A 24208-nucleotide genomic window follows, 5' to 3' on the forward strand; every position below is an offset into this window, starting at 1 on the left:
GTATCACATTGTCTTAATTAATGTAGGTTTAGAAAGTTTTGAATTCATGTAGTGTAATTCTTGCAACTTTGTTTTTTTGTTGTTGTTGTTGTTCTGGTTTTAAGTTTTATTAGCAGCAAACCAGTAAATATAAAAGAACAATTGGCTTTAGAATATTGACCAGGTATCCTGCAACATTTTAAAATGTGCTTATTCGCTCTAATAGTTGCTTATAGATTCCCTAGAATTTTGTGTACAAACACACATTGTGCTCTTTATTTCATTTTCTTGACCTATTTCACTGGCTAGGGCCTCCATTACAACATTAAGAGGGATATCTTTGCCCTATGCCCAAACTTAGAAGGAAAATATTAAGCCTGTCACCACTGAGCATTATTATTAACTGTAAGATTTCCACAAATATCCTTTATCTGGTATAAGAAATTCCCTTCTATTTCTATATACTTAGACTTTTAAAATCATGAATATGTTTTAATTATGAATGTTGATCTATTGAGATGATCCTATGATTTCATTCCTTTATTCTGCCAATATAATGAGTAATACTGATTGATTTGTTAATGTGAAACCAACTCTGCATTTCTGGGATAAACTCTACTTCATCACAGTGTATCATTCTTTTAGTATTTTGCCAGATTTAATTTGCCAACATTTTTTTTTAAGTTTTGCATCTATGGTTATAAAGGGTATTCTTCTGTAATTTTCTTTTAAAAAATAAAGTTCACATTTCACTTAGATTAGAATACATTGCAAAAATTTGTTTCACCAAAAATAACAAAAATGTTTATATTATTCCAACATAAGCCACAAAATTCCTACTTTTCTCCAGGTAGTTATAAAATCAAGAAAAGGTGGAAGATATGGAAATCCAAAGAAAACGAACAACCAATATCTTTGGCCTCTGTTTCTATCTTGACCATGAATAAAAGTGGTCAGTGTACACTCATTCACTAGAAAGCTTTTGACTCAGTTAAGATATAAATCAATAAATGAATGAAATAACAACCATATGTAGAATAAGAGTAGATTACTTTCCACTTAAACTTCAGTTTTTCTTTACAGTCACTTAAGGAAGAAAAAAATGTACAATTGGAATCTTTGGTAAACTCACAGTTTCTTCTGCTTGTTGATAATTTCCCTAATGGTCCATTAGAATTTTTCTTATTATATTTAAACAAAACAAAATAAAACAAAAACAGTTCATCCTGGGCCATGTCTTTTGTTTTGATTTATTTTGGGAAACAAAATCAATTTGAGATTAAGGGTAGGTAAAGCAGCCTCTGATATATACAACTTATTAATACTTACTACCCATGTTATGGTCAGCTCCCTGTTGCTTCCACCCCCACCTCCGACATCTGAAGGAGCCACGTTAGGCGCTGAAACAAACAAACAAACGAAACAATGAAAAAATGAGGTTATGTAATTTTTTTCTGGCACTAGAGTTCTTATTCACTACAAAAACCATGAATTTTTACTTTCACTAGGAAAGACAAGTTGTATACATGATCTACTCAATTATAATAACAATGCCTCATAGTATAGTAATACATATCTAATCTATTTTACTGCCAAGACAAACATTGATTTAGTGGCATAGGAAAGTAGGGGTTTTCTTCAGCCAGAGGTAACAAAGCAAATTTGCCCTCCCCCCACACACAGCTGTTTTTTTTTTTTTTCTCTGTCCTTTTATTTAATATGAATTTGAAAGATTACATCCACTTTGTTGGGAAAATATTTCACTGCTCTTATTTTAAACCCTATGACCTTCTAATAATTTACTGTTGTGGTGTTAGTTTTATGCTTTAATCTACAAAGAGCTGTTAAAGAGTGCCTATCCACTAATATCGGATAATGTTCCCCCAAAATATCTGGAAATATTAGAAATCTAAAACTGTTTCTGGTTCTCTCACTACCCAGTTTCTAAATCTCTTCTAGAATCTTGCCCCATCAGGGACTCCAACTCTCCCACACTCTTATCTTCTTACATCATCCTTCAGTTTTCAATTACTCTATTGGATTCGACTCTGCAGTCTCTCCATCTTTAAAAATTATCTGTAATATTACCTTCCACTTACTCTCCATGCCATCAAACACTTGTCACAGAACAGCAAAGAACTGATATATGGCTTTTTTTGTACTTCACTCTATAACCTCTTTTTAACAACCCATAACCTCTTTTTTTTTTATATATATTACTGAAATCGCTCTCTCAAAAATCACAAAATTGCTTCTAACTGCCAAGTCCAATGGCCTCTTCTTTGGTTTTCTCCCAGTTATTCTCTCTCCCTGAAAGTCCTTTAGGATAGTCGCTCTATCATACAATTTATTTATTTTTATTTTATTTATTTATTTGACAGAGAGAGAGGGATCATAATCAGGCAGAGAGGCAGTGGGTGGGGGGGGATGCAGGTTCCCCACTGAGCAGAGAGCCTAAAGCAGGGCTCAATCCCAAGACCCTGGGGTCATGACCTGAGCCAAAGGCAGAGGCTCAACCCACTGAGCCACCCAGTGGCTCCTGCATCCTGAATCTTATTGTATGGTATGTCTTCCTGCATTTGCATGTAACTGGAGTTGAACAGGTACACAAAGCCTAGTCTGTCATGCACTGGAGGCACTTAGAGATCAGCTGCTCGGCTACATGGACAGTCTGTTTTTACATAGAACTGCTGTGGTTCAGTCGGAGGTACCATTCCCAGATCTGTCAACATTTTAAAGAACATATGAAAGATGAGTTATTCCTTGAGTCCCCAGATCTTTCCTGGTGGGAAATAGTCACACCTTCCTCAGAGGGCTCAAAGCAATGCATCCGTTTACTAAGCTGCAGATCCCAACAAATAATTGTGATTCAAAGATAAATACTTCACAACTTCCCCTATGTTAACCGTGTAAATTCCTTGTTGAATAATGCACAGTAATTGCACAAAAACAAACAACATGTATGACTTTCTTTATGTCTATAGACCATATGATGATTTCCATTTCTGGTTAGGAATTAGTATATTAGAGATTTTATTCTACTATTCAACTGTCACCACATAAGTATTAGAAATAAAAACTGAGTGCACAGAAGTGTTAAAAGATAATTGTAGCACTTTAGATAAAATACATATTGAAGGCGGGATATTAAAATAACTCTTGGAAACCCTTTAAGCCCCATAATTCATATTCTGAAGTTAAAACTCTACATGCTACAAGAAACAAGAAACAAAGAACTTGCTGTTTTAAAATCAATGAATAAATCAAATTTTGTATGTTTAACTCTAAGTACAAGTATTGTGGTCACAGGCAAATAATTTCAAAAATAACCTTAGAATAATTTATTATACTGTAATTTGTTGAATCAAATATTGCTTTCATCAGGTCAAGTACTATTTGCCAAAACATTTCACTGTGATTCTTTTTATTATAATCAATATTAGCCTCTTTGTTTAGAATAGAGCTCAAAATGGAATATGCTTATGTTAGATTGAATTTTTTTCCATTTCATAAGGTTTATTTTAAGCTCTTTTAACATGCTTCAATAAGTAAGTCGAGATTGACTTGCTTTTCAAAGATTACTCACTGAACTCATGGTACTAAAATAAAAGACAGTAATAAAGGTACTGTACCTTCTAATAGAATGTTTTGTATCTTGGGTTGATTATTGACTTAATGTCCTCCATTTAGCTTTCAATGTTCAGTTGTAGCTTTAGCAGCTATGGGACATTTTTTCACAGGAGGTGTTGAAATATAACATACCTATCTGACAAGAATATGAACACCTAGGTACCCTTCTTCTGCCTTCAACCTTGTGTGAACAGGAATACTTGTGCAAATCATGATTCCTTTCAGGGAAGTAAATCACTCTAAGCACAAGGCAGCTTATTCAACTTTTGGATCCAAAGTAATTTAAGAGTGAACAAACAAAGCTTTCTTTTAACTATAAATCATTTAAAAGATTTTAATAAACTATTTAGGAAAAAATAGAAAATTATTGAATTAATCATGAATAAACAAAATATTCTTTTACTGTGAAAGGTTAAGAAAAGTGAGTTTTTACATTTTTCCTTCTGCCAAGAGTTCAGTCTAAGTGATTCCTTGAAGAGGTTTAGAAGAGTGCTTCTGTTTTACCAAAATGAATTCTGCTTCAGTTAACTGATCACATGGATGAATCCTGGCCCTCTCAAGTTTCTTCCCCCCTCCCCGGGGTGGAATGGGGTGCGGGTCTGCGTGCTAACTGTTGGGGTCACTGCAGCGTCCTGCCCTCCAGGCATGAGAACAAGTGAACGCAGCCGCTGGAGCCAGGTTCATTTCCAGCGGTCACACAGTCTGTCCCCTGCCAGGAGAGAGATGGAAAGAGAGAGCGGGAGGACTGGATAGGGGTCAGAGAGATCAGACTGAATCTGGTTTTCCCGGTGACCTGACCGAGAAGGAAGGGGTTGATCTGGCTGAGGGTTTGGTGCTACAGTTGGAAGATTTGCAAATGCTAACACATTCCTGTGTGAGGCACATCACCATTTGTCAGTTGTTGTGAATATGTGTATTTTAAGCAATAAGATTTCTGGGCAGTCTCAGTGACGCATTTCCTGTGCTGTGATTGTTCTGAAGACAGAGTGGCTATAACCACTGTGAGAAGCCCAAATAAAATCGATCCCCTGCCCCCCCCCCAAAAAAGAGTGCTTCTGTGTTTCAATCACAGGACTAAAAATTATTTAAAAAGAAAATTAAGCTGATGTCATAATTATCTTTCAGTTTATTAAAAACAAACTAATGTTGCCAATTTTACTTTTAGATTTTGTAAGCTTAGATAATTTGCATGTAAGTACCTATTTGAGCTTTGGTGTTTTATTTAACAGTATAAAAACTGGTTTACAACTAATCCTAAACTGTGAAAATCAAGGAGTATAGGAAGACAGGCCCCTGACTCAAAATAGACTCTTGACTACTTAGCTCTTCTTAATTACTGCTTAACTTGTAGAGCCATTTTTACAGAAATAATGTTACCATGAGTGTAACTTTCCACTTTAATTTGCATCAAAATCTCATTGTGATTTAAAACTAAGTTTTTTAGGAAGAGATTCAAATGGTTATAAATGTAATGCTCTAGAATCTAGAACACCAAAGGCATTAAAGTACAGATTAACATTTTACCTCTGCTTTTATTCTACTTCTAAATATATATTCTTTCTGATTAGCTGTTAACAAAATCAAATGAATTGTACAATATTTGGATATTCAAACGAGAGTAGTTACTTGTAACTCTTATGATCGATCTCCTGTTCTGCTGGTGGAGCAGACTGCTAACATTCCTAATGCATCTATCCTGTTAAACTGATGTCCTTTCCATAGTCAGTAAAAACAATACGGGGTCTGAGATAGTTCATAAAAAATATTAATGTTTTAGGGTCTTATCAAGCTGAAATTACAGGCTGTTTATTAATCTAGGCTTTGATCTTAAACAGGAATTTTACACAGGTGGTACAGAGTAAATTTGTTAACTACTCAACAGAATGATAATCTAAAAATAAGTCATTGGAGAAAATGCTGGATGGGCAGAAAAGAATGCTACAAACTGAAGTCATCAGAATGCACAGCAAGATTGTTATGAAGAACTCAAACCAAATATACACTATTTAAGTTAAGCAAAAGAATTAAAACTTCCTAGTTTCTATCTGTGTATTAAGAACAAAAGCATCTAATGCACATGTGAACTTTGCTTTCAAACAAAACAAATTACAATCGATAATGGGTTCTTCTGAATCGTAGTGTGCAGATATCACCGTGGCTTTGATTGCTGCTTTTTTTTCTTGTCTTCCTCTATCAACTTGCAACTGCCAGAACTAGTGTTATGGTTCTTGTTCCTTCCTTTTTCTTCTACAAATACTTTTGTAGCACTAATGATAACAACCTAAATAGAATCTGATTCTAGCCTGAAAATGCATTTTCTTTACTATAGTAACAAGTATATATGTACAACCAGTTTTAATCCAATGTGTTAGGTATCCACATTTTTTTGTGTGTGACAGTTTGCTGAATGAATGAAGGAGCTGTGCTTAATAAAAGATTCATCTAGAACACAGAAATAATTTTTACATACCGTACCTAACTGGATACTCGGATCAGCACTGAGAAATATGTATACAGAGAAGTAGCATTATCTTCTTTTTTTTTTTTTTTAAGATTTTATTTATTAATTTGACAGAGAGAGATCACGGGCAGGCAGAGAGGCAGGGGGAACTAGGCTCCCTGCTTGGCAGAGAGCCCTATCAGGGACTTGATCCCAGGGCCCTGAGATCATGACCTGAGCTGAAGGCAAAAGGTTAATCCACTGAGCCACCCAGGCGCCCTGAGTTATCCTCTTTTGACAGGAAAGGCAAATGAATCCCAAAGAAGTTACTGAGCTAGCCAGGTCACACTGCTTACAAGTACAGAAGCTATAGCTTTAACACAGGCCTCCTCATGGCTAAAAAAATCTATACATTTTGCTACTTTTAAAAAAAGATTTATTCTTTTATTACTGATGATAGCAACTAAATTTAACAGTACCTTGCTAGCTACAAAATATGTTCTTAGCACCATTTCTCACTTTATCAAATACAGCTAAAAATTAAAAATAAAACTAAATAAAAGAGCAGAGTAGCTTCATTAGTCATGAAATTAAAGCTCTATACAAAGGATGAAAGTGCTGATTCTTGTATTATTTTTTTTTTCTCTTTTCCTTCTTAGGTTAATCTGGCATCAGTGAATGCCAAAGCTGTCAAAACAAACCCAAATGCACCGTTTTAGGATATCAACTCACCCACTGCACCTGCAGATCCATTAGCTATGGGGGTATGTCTTAGAATGACACATTACTTTGAAGGATGCTTTTGTTATCTCTTTCTTACAGTCGAAATTAAATGGGCTCCAATGAATCGCAAACACATCTTCTAATTCTTCATTTGGGACCATCCATTTTATAATGCACTTGTCTGAATCCAAAGAATATGGGCGACTGTGCAATGCAAACTTAACATTAAGTAATTGGACAGATAAGGGCATGTGCTGCATTAGATAATGTTGTGTCTTTCAGTCAGCATAATGAGGTGCAGGGGTAACCTTTCCATCAAACGGGAACCAGCCTTTATTCCACATAACATATGCTGGCATCTCTTACAGAGTTGTTATAATGGTACATGACAAGACAAACATCCCCCCTATTTTAAAAAGTATTTTTATTCTTTTGTAAGAATGAACAATGTAAATGTCCAATTTTATGCATATCAAATTTTTAAAAAGCAGGATGAAAAGAAAAACAGCATTTGAAGAATTTCCATTGAATTTTATTATATTAAATATATAAAATTCTCCCTCTAAGGTGATGAGAAATTACATGAAATTATGATTCTCTAGGCTTATAAAAAATGGAAATATATTGCCAAGTGATCAATTGCAGAGTAGACAATATTTTCTTACAAGCATACTAAAGTTTAAAATGAGAATTACTAGCGTGATAAATAAATTTTATTCAGGAAATATGCACAAGATAGAACTAACTGCTTTCCTTACGTGTTTTTAAATCATAAAAAATAATCATAGAATAAATGATTTCCATTTAGAAATGAGAAAACCAAGGCTCAGAGAGGTTAAATAATCTGTCTCTAATCAAAGGTACCAAAATTTTACTGAAAGAGTTCTCAACTTTAGTACTGTACACTGTCCTTTTAAGAAGTGGCTTAGGAGCAGAGCTTTCAGAATTAGAAAGTCCTAGATGTGAACCCAGTTCTGCTTCACATTAGCTAGGTTGTAACATTAACTTCCTTGTCTGTAAAATCAGGAATAATAATACCAGTTTCATGAAGTTACTGGGGAAATTAAGTGGAGCAACGCAAATAGAAAGCTTAGCACCCTGTTTGAAAATACACAGCAAGTGCTAAAAGACTGATAACCATAAAAGTTGATTAATACAAGACCCTACAGTTTTTCTTATGAAAGATTAATGAATGTGTTCGAGGTTGTAGGGGTTATTTTTTCACAATGGAAAGGACTGAATCCTCTCATATCACTAGAGGGCCGTACCTGGTGGCATTGGGACCAAGACTGTTACTACTTGGTAGTAAACAAAGAGACCTCTCTTTGTTTGTTTTGGCTCTAAAGGCTTTCAAAGGAAGTTATTTTCTAAGCTTGCTAGAGAATTAATTCATTTACAAAATGTCATTTGAGTAAATACAACATAAAAGGCAATGCTTACAAAAGGTGATGTCAAAAATTTTTTAGTTGAACAATCCTTCCAAAATTTTAGGTTTGATACCTAAAGCAAGTTTTTCCCAGCATTTCTAAGGGTAAGAAGACCCTGAGGTTGAAAAGTCTTCAGAGTTACAGGCAAACTTTTGGTGATAATTATATCAAAAGGATCCTGATATTCTAAATATGATATTAAATATAAATTATATTCATAGACTGAGATTCAAAAATCAGACTGAAATCTTTCTCTTAGACAGTTTTTTTGTTATTCCTAAAAGCGTATTTAATCATTTCTACTTTGAGATTTAAACAAGAAAAAAAGATCTTGAAATTATCTTGAAATAATTCTTTTCAGATGATCAAACTATATATCCCAAATCAGTCACTTTCTGAGATTAAAAAATTAAGATATTGTTTGTATCCGAATTCCTGAGGAGGAGCGGAGAAGGTCTACATCTACCACCAATGCCAGAGTGAGCATTTTCCCTCCCCTATGAAGACTTCTGTACTTCAAAAAATGTGTTCAGATGAAGTCTTAGTTCTATATCGTGTTAGTTCAGAGATCATGGAAAGCTAATCAAACTCAATGAGGTTTTTAAAAAGGCCTATAGGGTACCTGGGTGACTCAGTCTGTTAAGCGTCTGCCTTCTGCTCAGGTCGTGATCCCAGGGTCCTGGGATCGAGTCCCACATGGAGTTTCCTGCTCTGTGGGAAGCCTGCTTCTTCCTTTGCCTCTCATTCTCTCTGTCTCTCATGAATAAATGAATAAAATCTTTTAAAAAATATATTTAAAAGGCCTGTAAGAATGTTATGATTTTTTAACTGACATAAGTTTACTTAGGCATAGACTTAATCATTAATTTTATTTTTACAATTTTATTTTGAAAATGAATACTTGTTAAATCAAATCAAGTGCAAATCTCTCAGCATGAAATTTTGTAGTTAAAACCACCAGTCATATCATGCCCATGTTCCCTTCTATTTTTGTCTTTCAAGAAAGGGCAACTGTGTTCAGTCCATCATACAGAAGTTTCTATTAAAAACTAAGTGGCTCTAGGGACTAATAATAAAAACCAAACACAGGAATCCTTGCTATCTGGTATGTGTGTTCTATAAAGCTTCAACTTATATTACCTCCTTTTCCTAATGATATTCCTGTGAGGTAGAGAAAAAAGCACAGTTATGTTCATTTGGTGGATGCATTATAGAGTCCTGCTTGAGATACCACCTGTATGAGAGAAAGCTCAATATATGACAAGTATCAAACAGATGTGGATTTGAACTAAGTCTCATGAGTAGTTAACATTCATTCAACACTATTTACTGTCTCTGAGTCTACTGCCCATTAATGAGTACTGACTCGTATTACCTACACTAAAATATTATTATAAGAATTAACTGAAATATGTGTGAAAATACTCAGGGCGGATCAGTACTTCAGCATTTATTTTCTTCCTTTATTACAGAATCATCATTTGTACCTGGTAAATAATGTAGTAAACCACACGGAACTTTAAGAGAGCTTATTAATGGCGGTCCTGTAAATAACTTGGCTTTAAAAATGAAGACATTAGAGTTCATCATTCTATTCAGATGTTAGGGCAAGAAATTGAAGATGCCAGAAATGTGGATTAGCGATATTAAGATATCATAGTAGAATTTTAACAGCAGTCTGTCATTCTTTTAAAATCTTTTCTCCCAAATAAAGCACCGAACTTTGGCAAGGCATAATAAAAACAAACTCAGAGAGCCTACAAAACATTTTCTTTTTTATAGACAAGGAATAATAAAAAAAAAAGAGCTATTATTAGAATCAGAACAATATTTTTGCCTGTTAATGCAGGGGAAAATGAAAATAGAGCTGAGTACTTCTCCTACTAAGGACTATTTAAATGGACTTGGTATTTAGCATAAAAATGTGAATCTAAATTGGAAGACCACCCATGGCTGAGCTGTGATCAAAGAGTGTGTTTAGAGTCGTACCTCATATTAAAAGAATACATTACAGCTATTTCTTAGATATGCTATGATTCCCCCAGTGGCAGAGATCTGAGAAGTTCTCATCTCATTCTCTCAACTCCCTACTCACCGTACCTTCCCTGGCCAAATCCCATGGCCACTCAGTTATAAATGTCTTTGAGGGACATGCAAAATTGTGAACCTTCTAGATCACAGGACTTGCTTCATTAAGAGTCTGCCTGGTTAACATTCAGAATTTACACGAGAGTTTATATTCTAAATACCAACTTCATTGTAGGGGTCCCTAGTGGAATACGTAGTGAATTCTATTTACCACTCTCCTTACATTAATTATGTAAAAATATTCTCAAACTTCATATTTCCTTTGTTTTTTTTTTTGTTTTTGACTGTCTTGACACAGAGTACGCACACCTGTGTGAAATATATATATACACATTTTTAGATGAATCACTTACCTCAGAGCATTTTTTATTTCAAAATACATTTGACTGTATATTAAGCTGTCACTGCATTTATAAACCTCTTAAATTTTAAAAAGTTTCTTCAACATACCGGCACCATCTGTTTTAATTTTGTTTGACGGTATACTGGGCTCTCCTATACCCAACGTATTGGTTGCTACCACACGAAATTCATACTCCATCCACGGGATTAAATCCACTGCTCTTGCTGCCTCCATATTTCCTTCAATGATTGGGGGATCTAAACAAAATAAATATTAAAAAGAGAATATTAGTTGGACAACATCGGTTTTATAATCTTCCATTTTTATTTTACTATTCTGAGAAAATGGCACCTATTCCTTTGAGCTGAAACAAAAATACAAACTAGAAATGATGAAATGTTAAACTCAAGGGAGCAAGCAGAAAGCTCATAAATAAATAATAAACTAGAAAAAGTGATATGCATATGAATCATCTATTTCATAAGCCTAGGGTCAGAAGAGTGAAATTCTGCACTTCTTTCAAGCTCCTATGTCATGCTTTTGCTGATAACCCCTGGGCTCCACCTTGAATAGCAAGAAGCTATATTCTAAAAGTAGAATCTAGAAAGATTTCCTGAGGCAAGGGTGCAATTGGGGCAGCTAAAAATTTTGTGGACTGCCACTGATGTTGTATATGGGTAGTGAATGATTTACTACTAATGTACCTATATGCTTATACTCTTTTTTAGTTGGTTTTGTACATTTTTACCCAAATTGTTTGGGGCAATGATAATACATGTTATGATAGTTTATTAAGATTTATTAAGTACTTCTCAGAATTCATGCTACTAAGTAATAAAAAGATTATAAATTATAGGTAGGATATGATCCAAGATTGCTTATTGCATTGAGAGATGATAAAACATACAAGGAAGGCAGAACTATCCAGTATTTTAAGCTCTCTTAAAATAACTCCACATGTGTTTTTAATAACTAACCTACACATACATATGCGTGTAAATACTTGCACATCACTTATTTGGAAAATTTGTTCCTTCAGGCTTGCCGATGACTCATCACCTTATTATTTAGGGAATTTTTATCTGTCAGTGCAGACCATGAATATATAGCTTTTCAAGATGCTGTACCCATCTCCACAATAATTGCTAAGCATCTCGGTGTCTAGTTCCTGTCTTTGGACAAATTCCTGTGTGGCTCAGACCATGCCTTACCTCACCCTACCATAATTTTAACTCTCCTGGACACTAATCTTGCCATCTATTCTCTTACTTTGTTATGAACTTGTTCTCTACATTTGACAAATATTTTTGAGTTTCTGATTAAAAGTTAGGTTTTGCCTTCTCATATTTTGATTCTGCCTCTTTATTTCCTATTTCTTCCACCCTTCCCTCCCACCAAATCAGAATTTGCCTTACTTCATATACCGAGGCACTTCTTTTAAGTAGTTGTAGGAGTGAAAGTGAAGTTTTGGTTTGTAAAGCGCTCTTCATAAAGAAAAGGAGAAAACGCAGCTGGATGTTGTGACACTGGGTAGGGTGGCCCCTCTTCCCTTCTAGACACCTTCGAATAATTTCGAGCCTCTTATGAGAAGAGAAGCTTTTATAGTAGTGGGTTGAATTGTGCCTACCAAAAAGTTTTATATATGCCCACATTACTAGAACCTGCAAATGTAACTTATTGGAAAAACAGTTTTTGTATATAACTTTTCAAGTTTAAGACTGGAATTGTGTTAAGGATCTTGGGTTAAAATCATGCTGGATTATCTAGGTGTGCCCCAAATCCAGTGACAAGTGTACTTATAAGAGAAACACAGAAAATAAATATATGTAGTATTTGAGGCTGCAATGTGACCCTAGAGGCAGAAGTTGAAGTGTTGTGGTTGCAAGCCAAGGTACATCTGGAGCCACTGTAAGCTGGGAGAGGTAAGGAATGAAATGTTCTCTAGAGCCTTTGGAGAGGGTGGAGACTTGCCAACATCTTGATTCTGGATTCTGGCCTCCAGAACTATGAAAGACTAAATTAAGAAACCAATTTGTTACAGCAGCCCTAGGAAACTAATATAGTATTTTAAAATCAGAAGCTGACAGAACTATTTATGAGTTTGTGATATGAGGTTGGGGGCCTAAGTAAAAACATATGGTAGAAGGCTCAAGGAGGCAGTCCAACCTCTCCCTTCTTTCCTATGCTGCAAAATCCCAGCCCCGTTTAAATGTCTGAAGAATGGAAAGGCTGGAAGCACTCCGAATGGTCTCTCTTGACAAGGGTGTGGTATTCTCATGATGGTCAAGGCTACCTCAGGCTTTTCCAAGTAGCTTGGCAGTCAACAGGTATGGGCAAGCGTAGGCTGGGTCAAAGCAAGAAGAGCCAAATGGATGTACAAGTGGAAGCTGCAGCTGATAGACTGATGTGGAGTCCAAGTAAGGATCCAATATGAAAATACCCCCAAACAAATGGAAGATCAGGGGTATGTTCAAAGACTAGAAAGTCGTAACTGACCACAGAAAATATTTGGAGGAATTGTGAATGGTAAAGAAGGAGAAGTCAAAAGGGATCCTTTGGGGGTGGGCTTTGGATTGCAAGTGACATTGTCAGGCCCTTGATTTTAATGACTGAGATGAAGAAAGGAAGAATAAGCAAAAACCCTTGGAGTCACTAACATTAGGTAAATGCCAGTGAGAAACTGTTGGCTCGGGGATTCAAACAACTCTGTCAAAACGGGAAGCAAGAAGTGGATGTGGAGAGATGGACTTCTAGAATGTACCTTCTGAATGGTTAGGGAAGAATTTGAAACTGGTAAGTTAAGGATAGAATTCTCTATCAGGATTGCTAAAGGCATGGAAAGTGCTCTTTTTAGAACAAAACCAATTATAATCATTCTTGTTAATATACATTAACATCAGAACTTGTGAGAAAATAAATTTCCAAAACAAATATATTTAGGTATATATTTATAATACCCTCTAAAGAAAACCACCTATGTAAGAAGTAGGACAGACTTAGCAAAAAAAAAAAAAAAAAAAAAAAAAAGATTAACATTTTCATTTTAGAAAAATATATCTAGAATCAAAAGTGGCTCTTCTATCTGGCTTGTTTCACCACATAAAGAGAATAGGATTTAAAAGCTTGCTTTCTCGTTAACTTTTTTCCCAGCTCCATTCTCGATATAGTCAGCCCACATGAAAAATATTTCTTCTGCCTCCCACTTGCTTGTTCATCTGTGGACATACACATGTTTCTTCTACTTCTTACACATGTTTTGGACTTCTTTGGGTCTAGTATACCTAGCATAGTATTTTGAAAACAGTACTACTTATTACATATTTGTAACAAACATAAATACAAAAGTTATGCTTATTTAGAGTAGACAACATCTCAATGCAAGAAGCACAGTCTTGTGTATCACAATCACTTTATAGTCTTCATCTCTGAATCATGTGGGCTACTGGTGAAAGATAAGGAGCACCTTCCTTTACCTTGCCCCACCACAAAATACCCAATACTCTATGGCTTTCATGCCTATATTCAGCCCATAAATTATCTTGTCAGAAAATACACCTTGTCTCAACCCACTTAATCCCTTTCCCACTTTGTGAGTTGATCCTTTCTGCTCCACTGCTACTATTTTATCTCAATTATACATTTTTTATCTGCTTTATTTGGGCACTAAATATCTTTATAAATGGATTTTTACCCCATGCCTTCCCCCCTGGTAGGAAGTACTGGATATATCTTATTTTTCTAAAACCACCCACACAGAGAATTTGGGAGCAGAGTTCAGCTTTGCTTTGGAAGCAGATTCATGCCCAAGCCAAGTGGAGAACAGTCTGGAGCAGAGGGACTTTGTGTCCTCTCTCTTCAGCCAAGTTCTCTGCAACCCATTTATTATTCCTAGAGTCAGAGAGGAGTGTACTTTGCACTACAGAGGCAAGTGCTAGGAATCAGGACTGGGGTCTCAAGTTCCTGAGTTTTAAGTGGATCAGTTTGGAGTCAGGACATTTTTTCTAAAGATAATTTCAGTATGGAAAATCAAGTCTTAACTGTAGAAAGCCTGTCAGAGGCTCCTCTCTGTCAAACAAACAAACAAACAAACAAACAGTATACTGAGGCTCAACCTGATCGTTATTTCAATCTTGGCTTTACTGATGAGTATAAATCTCAATCAAAGGGATATAGAGCAGGAGATGTGCTCCTTACTTTAAATACTCAGATCAAAAGACCCTCTTGAGATGGTCTTATTTTAACAACCAGCCATAAACAGTAATCCATAGATTTATTTGCAAATACTTTGAGTTCATAAGCCTCAGAAAAAAACAATTCTGACTATTCTTTGGAGGAAAAGAGAAGCAAGCCTCATGTATATCCTAAGGCCAATAATTCATACTGCTTTAGTTGCCTGGCAACCATGCTGATGGCATTTTGCCTTCAGACCACAGGGACTAGCTGTTTGAAAAGCTTCAGAAATAGCCAGAATGACCTCAGGACAAAGAAAAAAAACAAAAACAAAAACAAAAAAACAGAAATTGTTTCAAGAAAACCTGTAGGCAGTGTAATCCTACTTGTTCTAGATTGTTTGAAGTTTCCTAGTAAATCCTGGTATTTCCTTAGAATTAAAATACAGAACCTTTAGCTTCTTCCCTCTCAATCCAAAACCCAAGTACTTAACATTATCCAGAACCCACTCAGAGGTTCTAACTGATAAAGCAGCTCTGTGTTTGAGAATAGAAAAGGGCATTTAAAGACTTCTCACTGCTTCTGTGTTACCTTAGCATCTCTAGACCCAACCCACAGGTCTTCTGGCAGAACTTTGCAAGATGCCATAGATTTGGCAAAGTTCTCTGCAGCAAAAGAATCTGGGATCTCTTCTGGCATCCCAGAAGATATGACTCATTGATTTTTCTCTAAGGAAAATTTGAATGTAGCCTCATGAAAACCCAGAAATTCATATTTGAAATAAGAACAATAAAAACTGAAGCTATAGAAAGGCAAAAAAAGAAAATAGGGAATTCTAAAAAGTAAGTACTCTACAATGAGCCTAGTGGGGGTTTTTCCCCATTTTTTTAAACCTATCAATGTGGAAAATAATTTTAGAAATACTAAATAATAAGTAAAGATATGGTAGAAGAGATATTAATATACTAGTGGCAGGGTTAAAAACTCTTTCTACCTTTCCACAAGGTAATTTTTTAGTATAGCTCATGGGTTTAAGCATGTTTACACTAAGTAATTATTCTAAAATGTCTATTCTAAGGAAATAATCTGAAGTCCAGAGAAATACTTATGTGCTAAGATGTTAATTTGTAATTATAGGCTTCCACACAACAGAATTTTAAATATAAAAACATTTTTGTTCTTCGGTTTAGAGACCATATTCCAGGTTGGGTCTTCCAATTGATTTCATAGCATGGTTTGTAGCTCTCTTTTTGTTCAGTTCCCTTCCATACACATAACCTGCCACCAACAATATTCTATAATTTTCCTTCTCTAAGTAGCAGCATATAATCAAACACAACATTCTAAATGTTATCTGTGTATCTTGCAGAACCCTGAGAACGGCATCAATTTTTGGCTGCCTATCCCCTATAAATTCCAAGAGAAGTAATATTTATAGTAGATTGTTTTAAAGCTATACAGTCTATTCTTTCATCTCATTATTCTAAAAGTAATCCTTGTACTGCTGAAACTTTATATCTTTTAAAAAATATTTATTGAACACCTTAAATAATTACCTTCATAAAAAGGAGTTTAGTTCCACACTTTCCATTTATAGTAGACACCACTAGAAATAAAGATTGCATTTATTGCAAAAAGTATTTTTCACTTCCACTTAGGATACTGACACAAGAGAACTTTACTCACATAACTAATAAAAAGAACAGGTAAGACAATCTACAAAATAATCATTTTTCAAAGCCTGTCAGAGAGCTGAGTTTGTGAAGAGATCTAATGAACTAAATTCATCATAGGTAGAGTAATGGGGAGAGGAGGAAATAATCATTCATGTTCATAAGAAGAAAACACTTGAACTTCTCACAGATATTTAAAGACAAAGTATAGGTTGTCATGGCTGCATTGAATCCCCGGGAGCCCCCAAATCAAGGAGCATCTGTACACATGAGCCAATTCTTTCTGGTAGGACTTCACCAAGAGTACTCAAAAAAGTTGGGGGCAAGACAAGAGAGCCAAGAGAGACCTCTCCCTGAGGCACAGACATCTCAGATCTGCTCAAGTCTCAGAGCAAAGCAGGTAAATGGAGACCCTGCTTCATGCACTCCAGACCTTCTACTGAATAAGCATGTGAGCATGCGTGGCTAGGTGAGTGGCAGGACAGCAAAGACAGACTGGCTTCCCCTGAGACAGACTAGTGCTTTGGGTCTGCTGAAGTCTGACTGAACACAGGAGAACTGAGAACATCTCCCACCCCCAAGAACTCTGGGTTTTAGACTAGCTATCAGACAGCAGCTGTCTGGGGCAAAAGAAGGGAAGCTGAAAGAACGAACCCTCCCTGAGAGCCAGGCTAGAAGAGCAAGCTGAAGTCTGATGGTGAGGCTGGAAAACTTACAGATGTAAGAGGGTTTTGATCTTACACTCAGATTTACTCAGCCTCTACTGAACTGAATCTAACCGCAAAGCTCAGATCACTTCAACTACAGATTGTATTGACAAAATGGGTTTTCCTGGGCATAAGTAATATCCAATTTAGGCTCTACTATTCTTTTTTACACAATGTATATAAAAACATTATCAGGATGAGAAAACAAAGAAATGCAAATCGTTTTTAACAAAGGAAAAAAAAATTCAATAGAGCCAGACTTAAAGATGGCCCAGGTGTTAAATGATCAGACAGGGATTACAGAATAACTACTATAAATATGTAAAAGTATCAAGTGGGAAAGATGCACAACTTGTATAAATAAATAAGAAATTTTTATGGAATACCATGTAAACAATATTAAAAGGAACCTACTGTTAGAAACAAACAAACAAAAATCCTGGAAATAGAAAGAAACACAAAATCAAAATCATTTAATGAGATTTTCAGCAAACTGAATGTAGTGGAGAAAAGAATCTATGAAAGTGCAAACAGGTCATTAGACACTACCCAAACAGAAATACACATATGCATATAGCCATGATCCGTGGAACACATCAAACAATCTAACATGCATGGCAATAGAGACCAAGAAGAGAAGAAGAAATATTGGAAGATACAATGGCTGAGAATTTCCAAAGTTGAGGAAGATATCAATTCAAAGGCCCAACTTGCCAGGAAACCCCCATCAGGATAAATATATTTTCATCAAGATGAGAAGTAAAAATGAAAAGAAATCTTGAAAGCAGCTAGAGAAATGGACACATTAAATAAATGTAGGAATAGAAGGTAAAAACAATAGTTGACTTCTTATCAGAAACAACGAAAGCAAAAAGATGAAGAAATAATATTTTTTTAAATGCTCAAAAACAACTTAGAACTTATATTTAAAAATTATTACAAATATGAAATGAAAGAAATCTAATATACAAGGGCTGAAGGTTTTGGACTCCAGCAACCCGAACACTCAGAACCATTTAAAAGTTTTCTTAGGAAAATTATATTAGATGGAAATTCAGTTGAAATTAAAAAAATGGAGAACCCATTCCAAAATGGAACTAAGTCCTCACTTGTACTTAATCTCTCTTCTTTCTCCAGTAAGCGCTTCTATATTCTACCCAGATGTGAGAGCCAAAATCCCATGAATCATCCTCAATTCTGCCCTTTCCCTCAATCTCCATACCTGATTTGTTATAAAGTTCTGTTTTCCCTTCAAAAATACATCTCAAACTTACCCACTCCTCCCCATTTCCACTGCTATCCCAGCCAGTAGGCCCAGCCAGTGACATCTCCTACCTGGACATCTTTCACCTGCCATAAGCCCCAACTGTTCTCCGTGTTTCTCATTTTGACCCTCCAGAAATTCATTCTCCATACATTAGTGAGTGATTTTTCCCTCTTCAAATTAGAAGTCAGGTTACTGTTCCTTTGTTTAAAAACTCCTTAGAGGACCTACAAGCCCCTGCACATCTTATCATCCACTACTGCTATTTGCATAATGAACTACAAAATTCGGTGGCTGATATCAACTATCATTTTACTCTGCCTCATGATTTTTATACATAAAATTATTTTTACATGTATTTTATGTATAAAATAAAAAAATGATTGGGCTTACAGCATATAGACATGTAGAATATTTGATACTATCTAAGCAGACAGATAAAAGCAAAACTGTATTAGCGTAAAGACGATAACTCAAATTCACAGGAACAAATAAGAAGGACCAAAAATGGTAAAGAAAAGGTTAATATAACAACTCTATAAATATGTACTTGCTTTCCTTTCTTCTTACAGCTTCTTCAGAAGACATTAACAGAAGAGTAACAGGTTTATGATATATATATGTAATATGTATAAAAATGACACATACCACAAAAGAAGAGATAAGATGCAAAAGAGCTATCTAGGACTAACATTTCTATATCTCACTGAAATTAAGTTACTACAATATGAATTATATTCTAAGAAGTCCATACATATCTGGCAAATGCAGGAGTAACCATCAGATAAATAAATATATATTTAAAATTCATTTATTTATATACAATTTTATGTATAATATATATAGTAACCATTAACTCTCTATATATTTTTTTGAATTAAAATATTACACTAGAAAATATTCACTTAATCCAAAAGAAAACAATAAAGGAGGAATAAAGGAACAAAAACAAGTAAAACATTTAGTAAGCAAAAATACAATGGATGGTTACCACAGGGGAGCTAGGTCGGGGGATGGGTGAAATAGATGGTAGGGATTAAGGAGTGCTTTCGTCATGATGAGCACAGGAGATGTATGGAAGTGCTGAATCACTACATTGTACACCTGAAACTAATATTATACTGTATGTCAACTAACTGGAATTTGAATAAAAATTTTAAAAAATTAAAAATTGGAAAAAAATATAATGGCAGATATAAATTCAACTATAAAAATAATAATTCTAAAGGTTAATGGATTAAAGAATCCAATCTAAAGGCAGTGGTTCTAAGACTGGATTAAAAAATAAGGTGCAACTATACATTTCAACAGAAATATGTTGAAGATACAACAGGCTGAAAAAGATAACAATACGTGAACAGGAGCCATGACAAAGTTGGGTTGACTATACTAATATCAGAAGCACACTTTCTTTTTCTTTTTTTTTTAAAGATTTTATTTATTTATTTGACAGAGATCACAAGTAGGCGGAGAGGCAGGCAGAGAGAGAAGGGGAAAGCAGACTCCCTGCTGAGCAGAGAGCCCGATGTGGGGCTCAATCCCAGGACCCTGGGACCATGACCTGAGCCGAAGGCAGAGGCTTTAACCCGCTGAGCCACCCAGGCGCCCAGGAGCACCCTTTCTAAAATGCAATTCCTGCAGCCTGATTCTACTTCTCTAATATTTCTCTTTAGCACTAATCACCAAAAGACTTATTACACATTTTATTTATTTTTCTTCTTTTCTTTTTTAAATTTTATCTTATTTAAATTCAATTAACATATAGTGTATTATTAGTTTCAGAGGTAGAGTTCAGTGATTCATTATTTGTTCATCACCATCTTTATACTGGAATGTAAATGCTTTGAGGGCAGGATTGGTTGGTGTGTGTGAGTGTGTGTGTTTCTTCTCTCTGTTTTGTTTATGGATGGTCAGGTGTATATCCAGCATCCAGGACTGGTTCTGGCATACAATGGAGGCTCAGTGAATATGTGTTTAATAAATGAGCATTAACGACCCTGATCTAGAAGCTAGGGATAGAATAGTGAATAAAACAAAATCTCCATCCGCGGGGAGCCTGAGTGGCTCGTCGTTAAGCGTCTGCCTTTGGCTTGGGTCCTGATCCCAGGGTCCTGGGGTAGAGCCCCCCCATCCATTGGGCTCCCTGCTCAGCAGGAGGCTTCTTCCTCTCCTACTCCCCCTGCTTGTGTTCCCTCTCTTGATGTGTGTCTCTGTCAAATAAATAAATAAAATCTTTAAAAAATCTTCATCCTCATGGAATTACTTTCCAGTGGAATATATATATTCCACTGGAAATATATATATATATATATATATATATATATTTATGATTTTTAAAATTTTTTAAGGAGTGCTTTTGTCATGATGAGCACAGGTGATGTTTCGGAGTGCTGAATCACTACATTGTACACCTGAAACTAATATTATACTGTATGTCAACTAACTGGAATTTACAGGAGCCATGACAAAGTTGGGATGACTATAGTAATATCAGAAGCACACTTCTGATATATATATATATATATATATATAATTTTTAAAATTTGTTCATTTCAGAAAGAAAGAGAGAGAAAAAGAGCATGAGAAGTGGTAGTATTATTAGAAGGAGAAGCAGGCTCTCTGCTGAGCAGGGAGCCTGATGCAGGACTTGATCCTGGGATCCCAGGATCACGGCCTGAGCCGAAAGCAGTTACTTAACCAACTGAGCCATCCAGGTGCCATAATATGTATATTTTAATGAGAAGTATATTTTAATTGAGCTACCAGTAAGCATATATTACATAATTAATGGAAATGATTATAATTATTATTCCTTTATCAAAGCAAAGAAAAATTTTAAATGTGTTTATCACATTTTGTTCTCTAGTATCTATAATCACTGTCAATTTGTTTAGATATCCAATGTTATTTATAGATTGATCATTATCATTCATTTTCATTGTCTTCAGAGAAATAGAAACTGCCCACCCTTTAGGTTTGTCAAACATCTAAATGGCTTTTTTAGGTAAATTTTCAAATGGTCTCTTTTGCCAAGCATATTTATAGATAATAACTCTTACACTCACCAGCATAATATAATAGAAATATTTTACCTGTTTCTAACTCATGTGTATTTTATACACTTATGTAGAGAGTCAATTAATACTGGAATATATGTAAGCCCTAATAACAGGCTTCAATTTTATATTTGGTTCATTTTCCATGAAAACGAAATCTAAATTAAAACCTTTCAGTGATCAATACAAATAAACCCCATTACCTTAAAACACAGCAAAAATGAGAGCAATTTTGGGATATGCGGGGATTAATCTTTTTTCATTTTTTAAAAAGCATAAACAGGGGCACTTGGGTGGCTCAGTCAATTATAAGCTGCTGCCTTTGGCTACGGTCTTGATTCCAGGATCCTGGGATCAAATCCCACATCTGGCTCCATGCTCAGCGGGGAGCCTGCTTCTCCCTCTCCCTCTGTCTACCACTCTGCCTAATTGCACTCTCTCTCTCTCACATAAATAAATAAAATTTTTAAAAAAAGAAAAACCATAAACATTTTATTCACTTTTGTCTTTTTTTTCTCCCCTCTGGTGACAACTGAGCACATATTTATATGTCTTCATTATGTATCTAAAAGAAACTCAAGGCACTATAAGTTTGTTTAAAAATAATCTCAAAATGCCAAACAGAAGCGGGTTATTTTATCAAAAGGATCACCTATCTTCTTTGATGTTATAAAAGATAAACTGCTATATGATGTTATAGGCTAGTTATGGCAAAGGAAAATGGTAATAATTATAGACACAGGAAGGCACTCACTTACTCATTTGTTTTTTTCCTGATCAAATTTTAGAATATCTTAATATAAAAAAAATTAAAATCAAAACTACCTTGACGATCTATTTTGAGGAGATTTAAAGCAGGTAAGATCAGCTTTTGAAAGTAAAGGTTACGGTAATAAGAACTGGGTGCTTAAATTAATATTTATAATTAAAGTGGTTTTTTAAAAATGCAGAATTATAATACCTATATAATTGTAAAAAAAAAGGAGATGGTAATAAATAATAAGCGATAGATGTCATTTGCCAAAAAGAGAAGATTTCCTGAAGTGTTTTTTTTCCCCTAATAAATCTTAGAATTGTACAGAGCTCAAATTAGAAAGCCAGGAGGCCTCTCTTTGCTTTCCCATTATAGATACAGACCTGCTGCTTCTTCCCCTGAAGTTTTAAAACGTCTAAATTCCTCGTGGTTTCCTTCACTACTAATACACTGGAATACTTAAAAAAAAAAGTCTGAAAATAGAAAAGCACTTCAAGGTAGAGGATGAAATCCTTAAGAAGTTCAGATACTCATTTTTCATAAAAGAATTCATTTAAAAATCTGTGCAGATTAATCAGACAAATGAAACTCACCCGTCTTTGCATCTTTCCAGTCATCCGAAAGAATAGTCTTGGTCTGAATGGTATATTTAGATATAGGACTATGATTGTCTGAACCACGGCTCCACGTAAGAGCCACAGAAGTGGCTCGGATATCTTCTATTCGTAGACCGCCTGGAGGGCCTGGAGGGCCTGGAATGAGAATTTTGGTAATGAATCAGTGAATCTCAATTAGTGAATTAAGTGCACATTAGAATACAAAAGCATCCTCTTTGAAATTAATCTAAAGAACATTTATACATGATCACTGTTACCATGTTCCTTTTAAATATAAACTATAAGAGGTGATAATAAGAGTATTTATGGTCTTCACTAAGTGATTTCATGGTATCTCTTTTTAAGTAAAGAGATAAATACTATCATTTAAAAATGGCATTATTATTCAAGATACATATGACAACTTGGGCTCATAAAATGGATACACATGAAAATCTTTGACTTATAAAATGTAATTGGCATTAACAGGACCTAGCAGATTGTGGCACAGTGTGGTTTAATAAATGCTTGCCGAATGCATAAATCAGATATGGTAGCACAATTCAGTCCAGATACGAGAATAGTTAGTCAAATACTTAACTGTGCCTCCCACAAATGGAACAAATGCTTTTTTATATCCCTCGATGGTTATAGGTAATTCATTTTACTTGGAGTAGAAAATACATATAATCTGGGAATGATTGTATGTATCATTTTGAATGATATATTTCATGTCAGTTATAGTAACAGGGATAAATGATATTAAAAGAAACATTTCTACTTCTATGAAATATAGAAAACAATTGTCAACTCAGAGGTATACCAGAAATGTTCTGAACCATCAAATAATATATTGAAGAGCCTTAGGACAGAAAACAATGTCTTGCAGAACATAAAACAATGTTAAAAATATGTTTTCATAGACGTTTCCTAACTCAGCATCAATATTATTCAATGAGAGAGCATTGTACCTGATGGTAGAAATAAAAAGAAAAATGAGACATAACTTTTGGGTTTTGAAGAGCTCTTTGTCTTGAAAAGGATGAAATGGACCAGAAAATAAATAACTATAATTGGAAGCAATAAATGCCACGATAAAGGCATATGAGATATTTATACTTGGCATCACAGTTTCTTGTTTTCAAAGAAGAAAAAACGTGCTTTAAGTGGTAGAGTGGCATCCACTGCTTACAATGCTAAAGAAGTTTCCCAGTTAATAGAGACATCTTTTAAAAGACATGTAAGAAAATACTATCACTTGTTTTCTTTACACCAGAAACGGTCCATCCCCAACTTAATTAGGCGTATTAAATATAATTACAACTTTGTTAAAATGATATTTTTAGTTTTTCATATTG

The 24208-nt window shown here is 34.9% G+C and overlaps 1 protein-coding gene across 3 annotated transcripts in view; it reads right to left on the minus strand.

Moving 5' to 3' along the window:
• The window catches only part of CNTN1 (contactin 1), a 357489-nt gene that overhangs the window by 55723 nt on the left and 277558 nt on the right, over positions 1-24208 (minus strand). For all 3 annotated transcript variants that reach the window (XM_004765541.3, XM_004765542.3, XM_045072974.1), the window contains 3 exons: positions 22848-23006; positions 10738-10887; positions 1309-1379 (listed from right to left, as the gene is read on the minus strand). In XM_004765541.3, coding sequence (XP_004765598.1) covers positions 1309-1379; positions 10738-10887; positions 22848-23006 — 380 coding nt within the window. The remainder of the gene's footprint in view (positions 1-1308; positions 1380-10737; positions 10888-22847; positions 23007-24208) is intronic.

Source organism: Mustela putorius, unplaced genomic scaffold (genome assembly GCF_011764305.1).
Source record: "Mustela putorius furo isolate JIRA1106 unplaced genomic scaffold, ASM1176430v1.1 tig00537227_pilon_pilon_pilon, whole genome shotgun sequence".
NCBI lineage: Eukaryota > Metazoa > Chordata > Mammalia > Carnivora > Mustelidae > Mustela > Mustela putorius.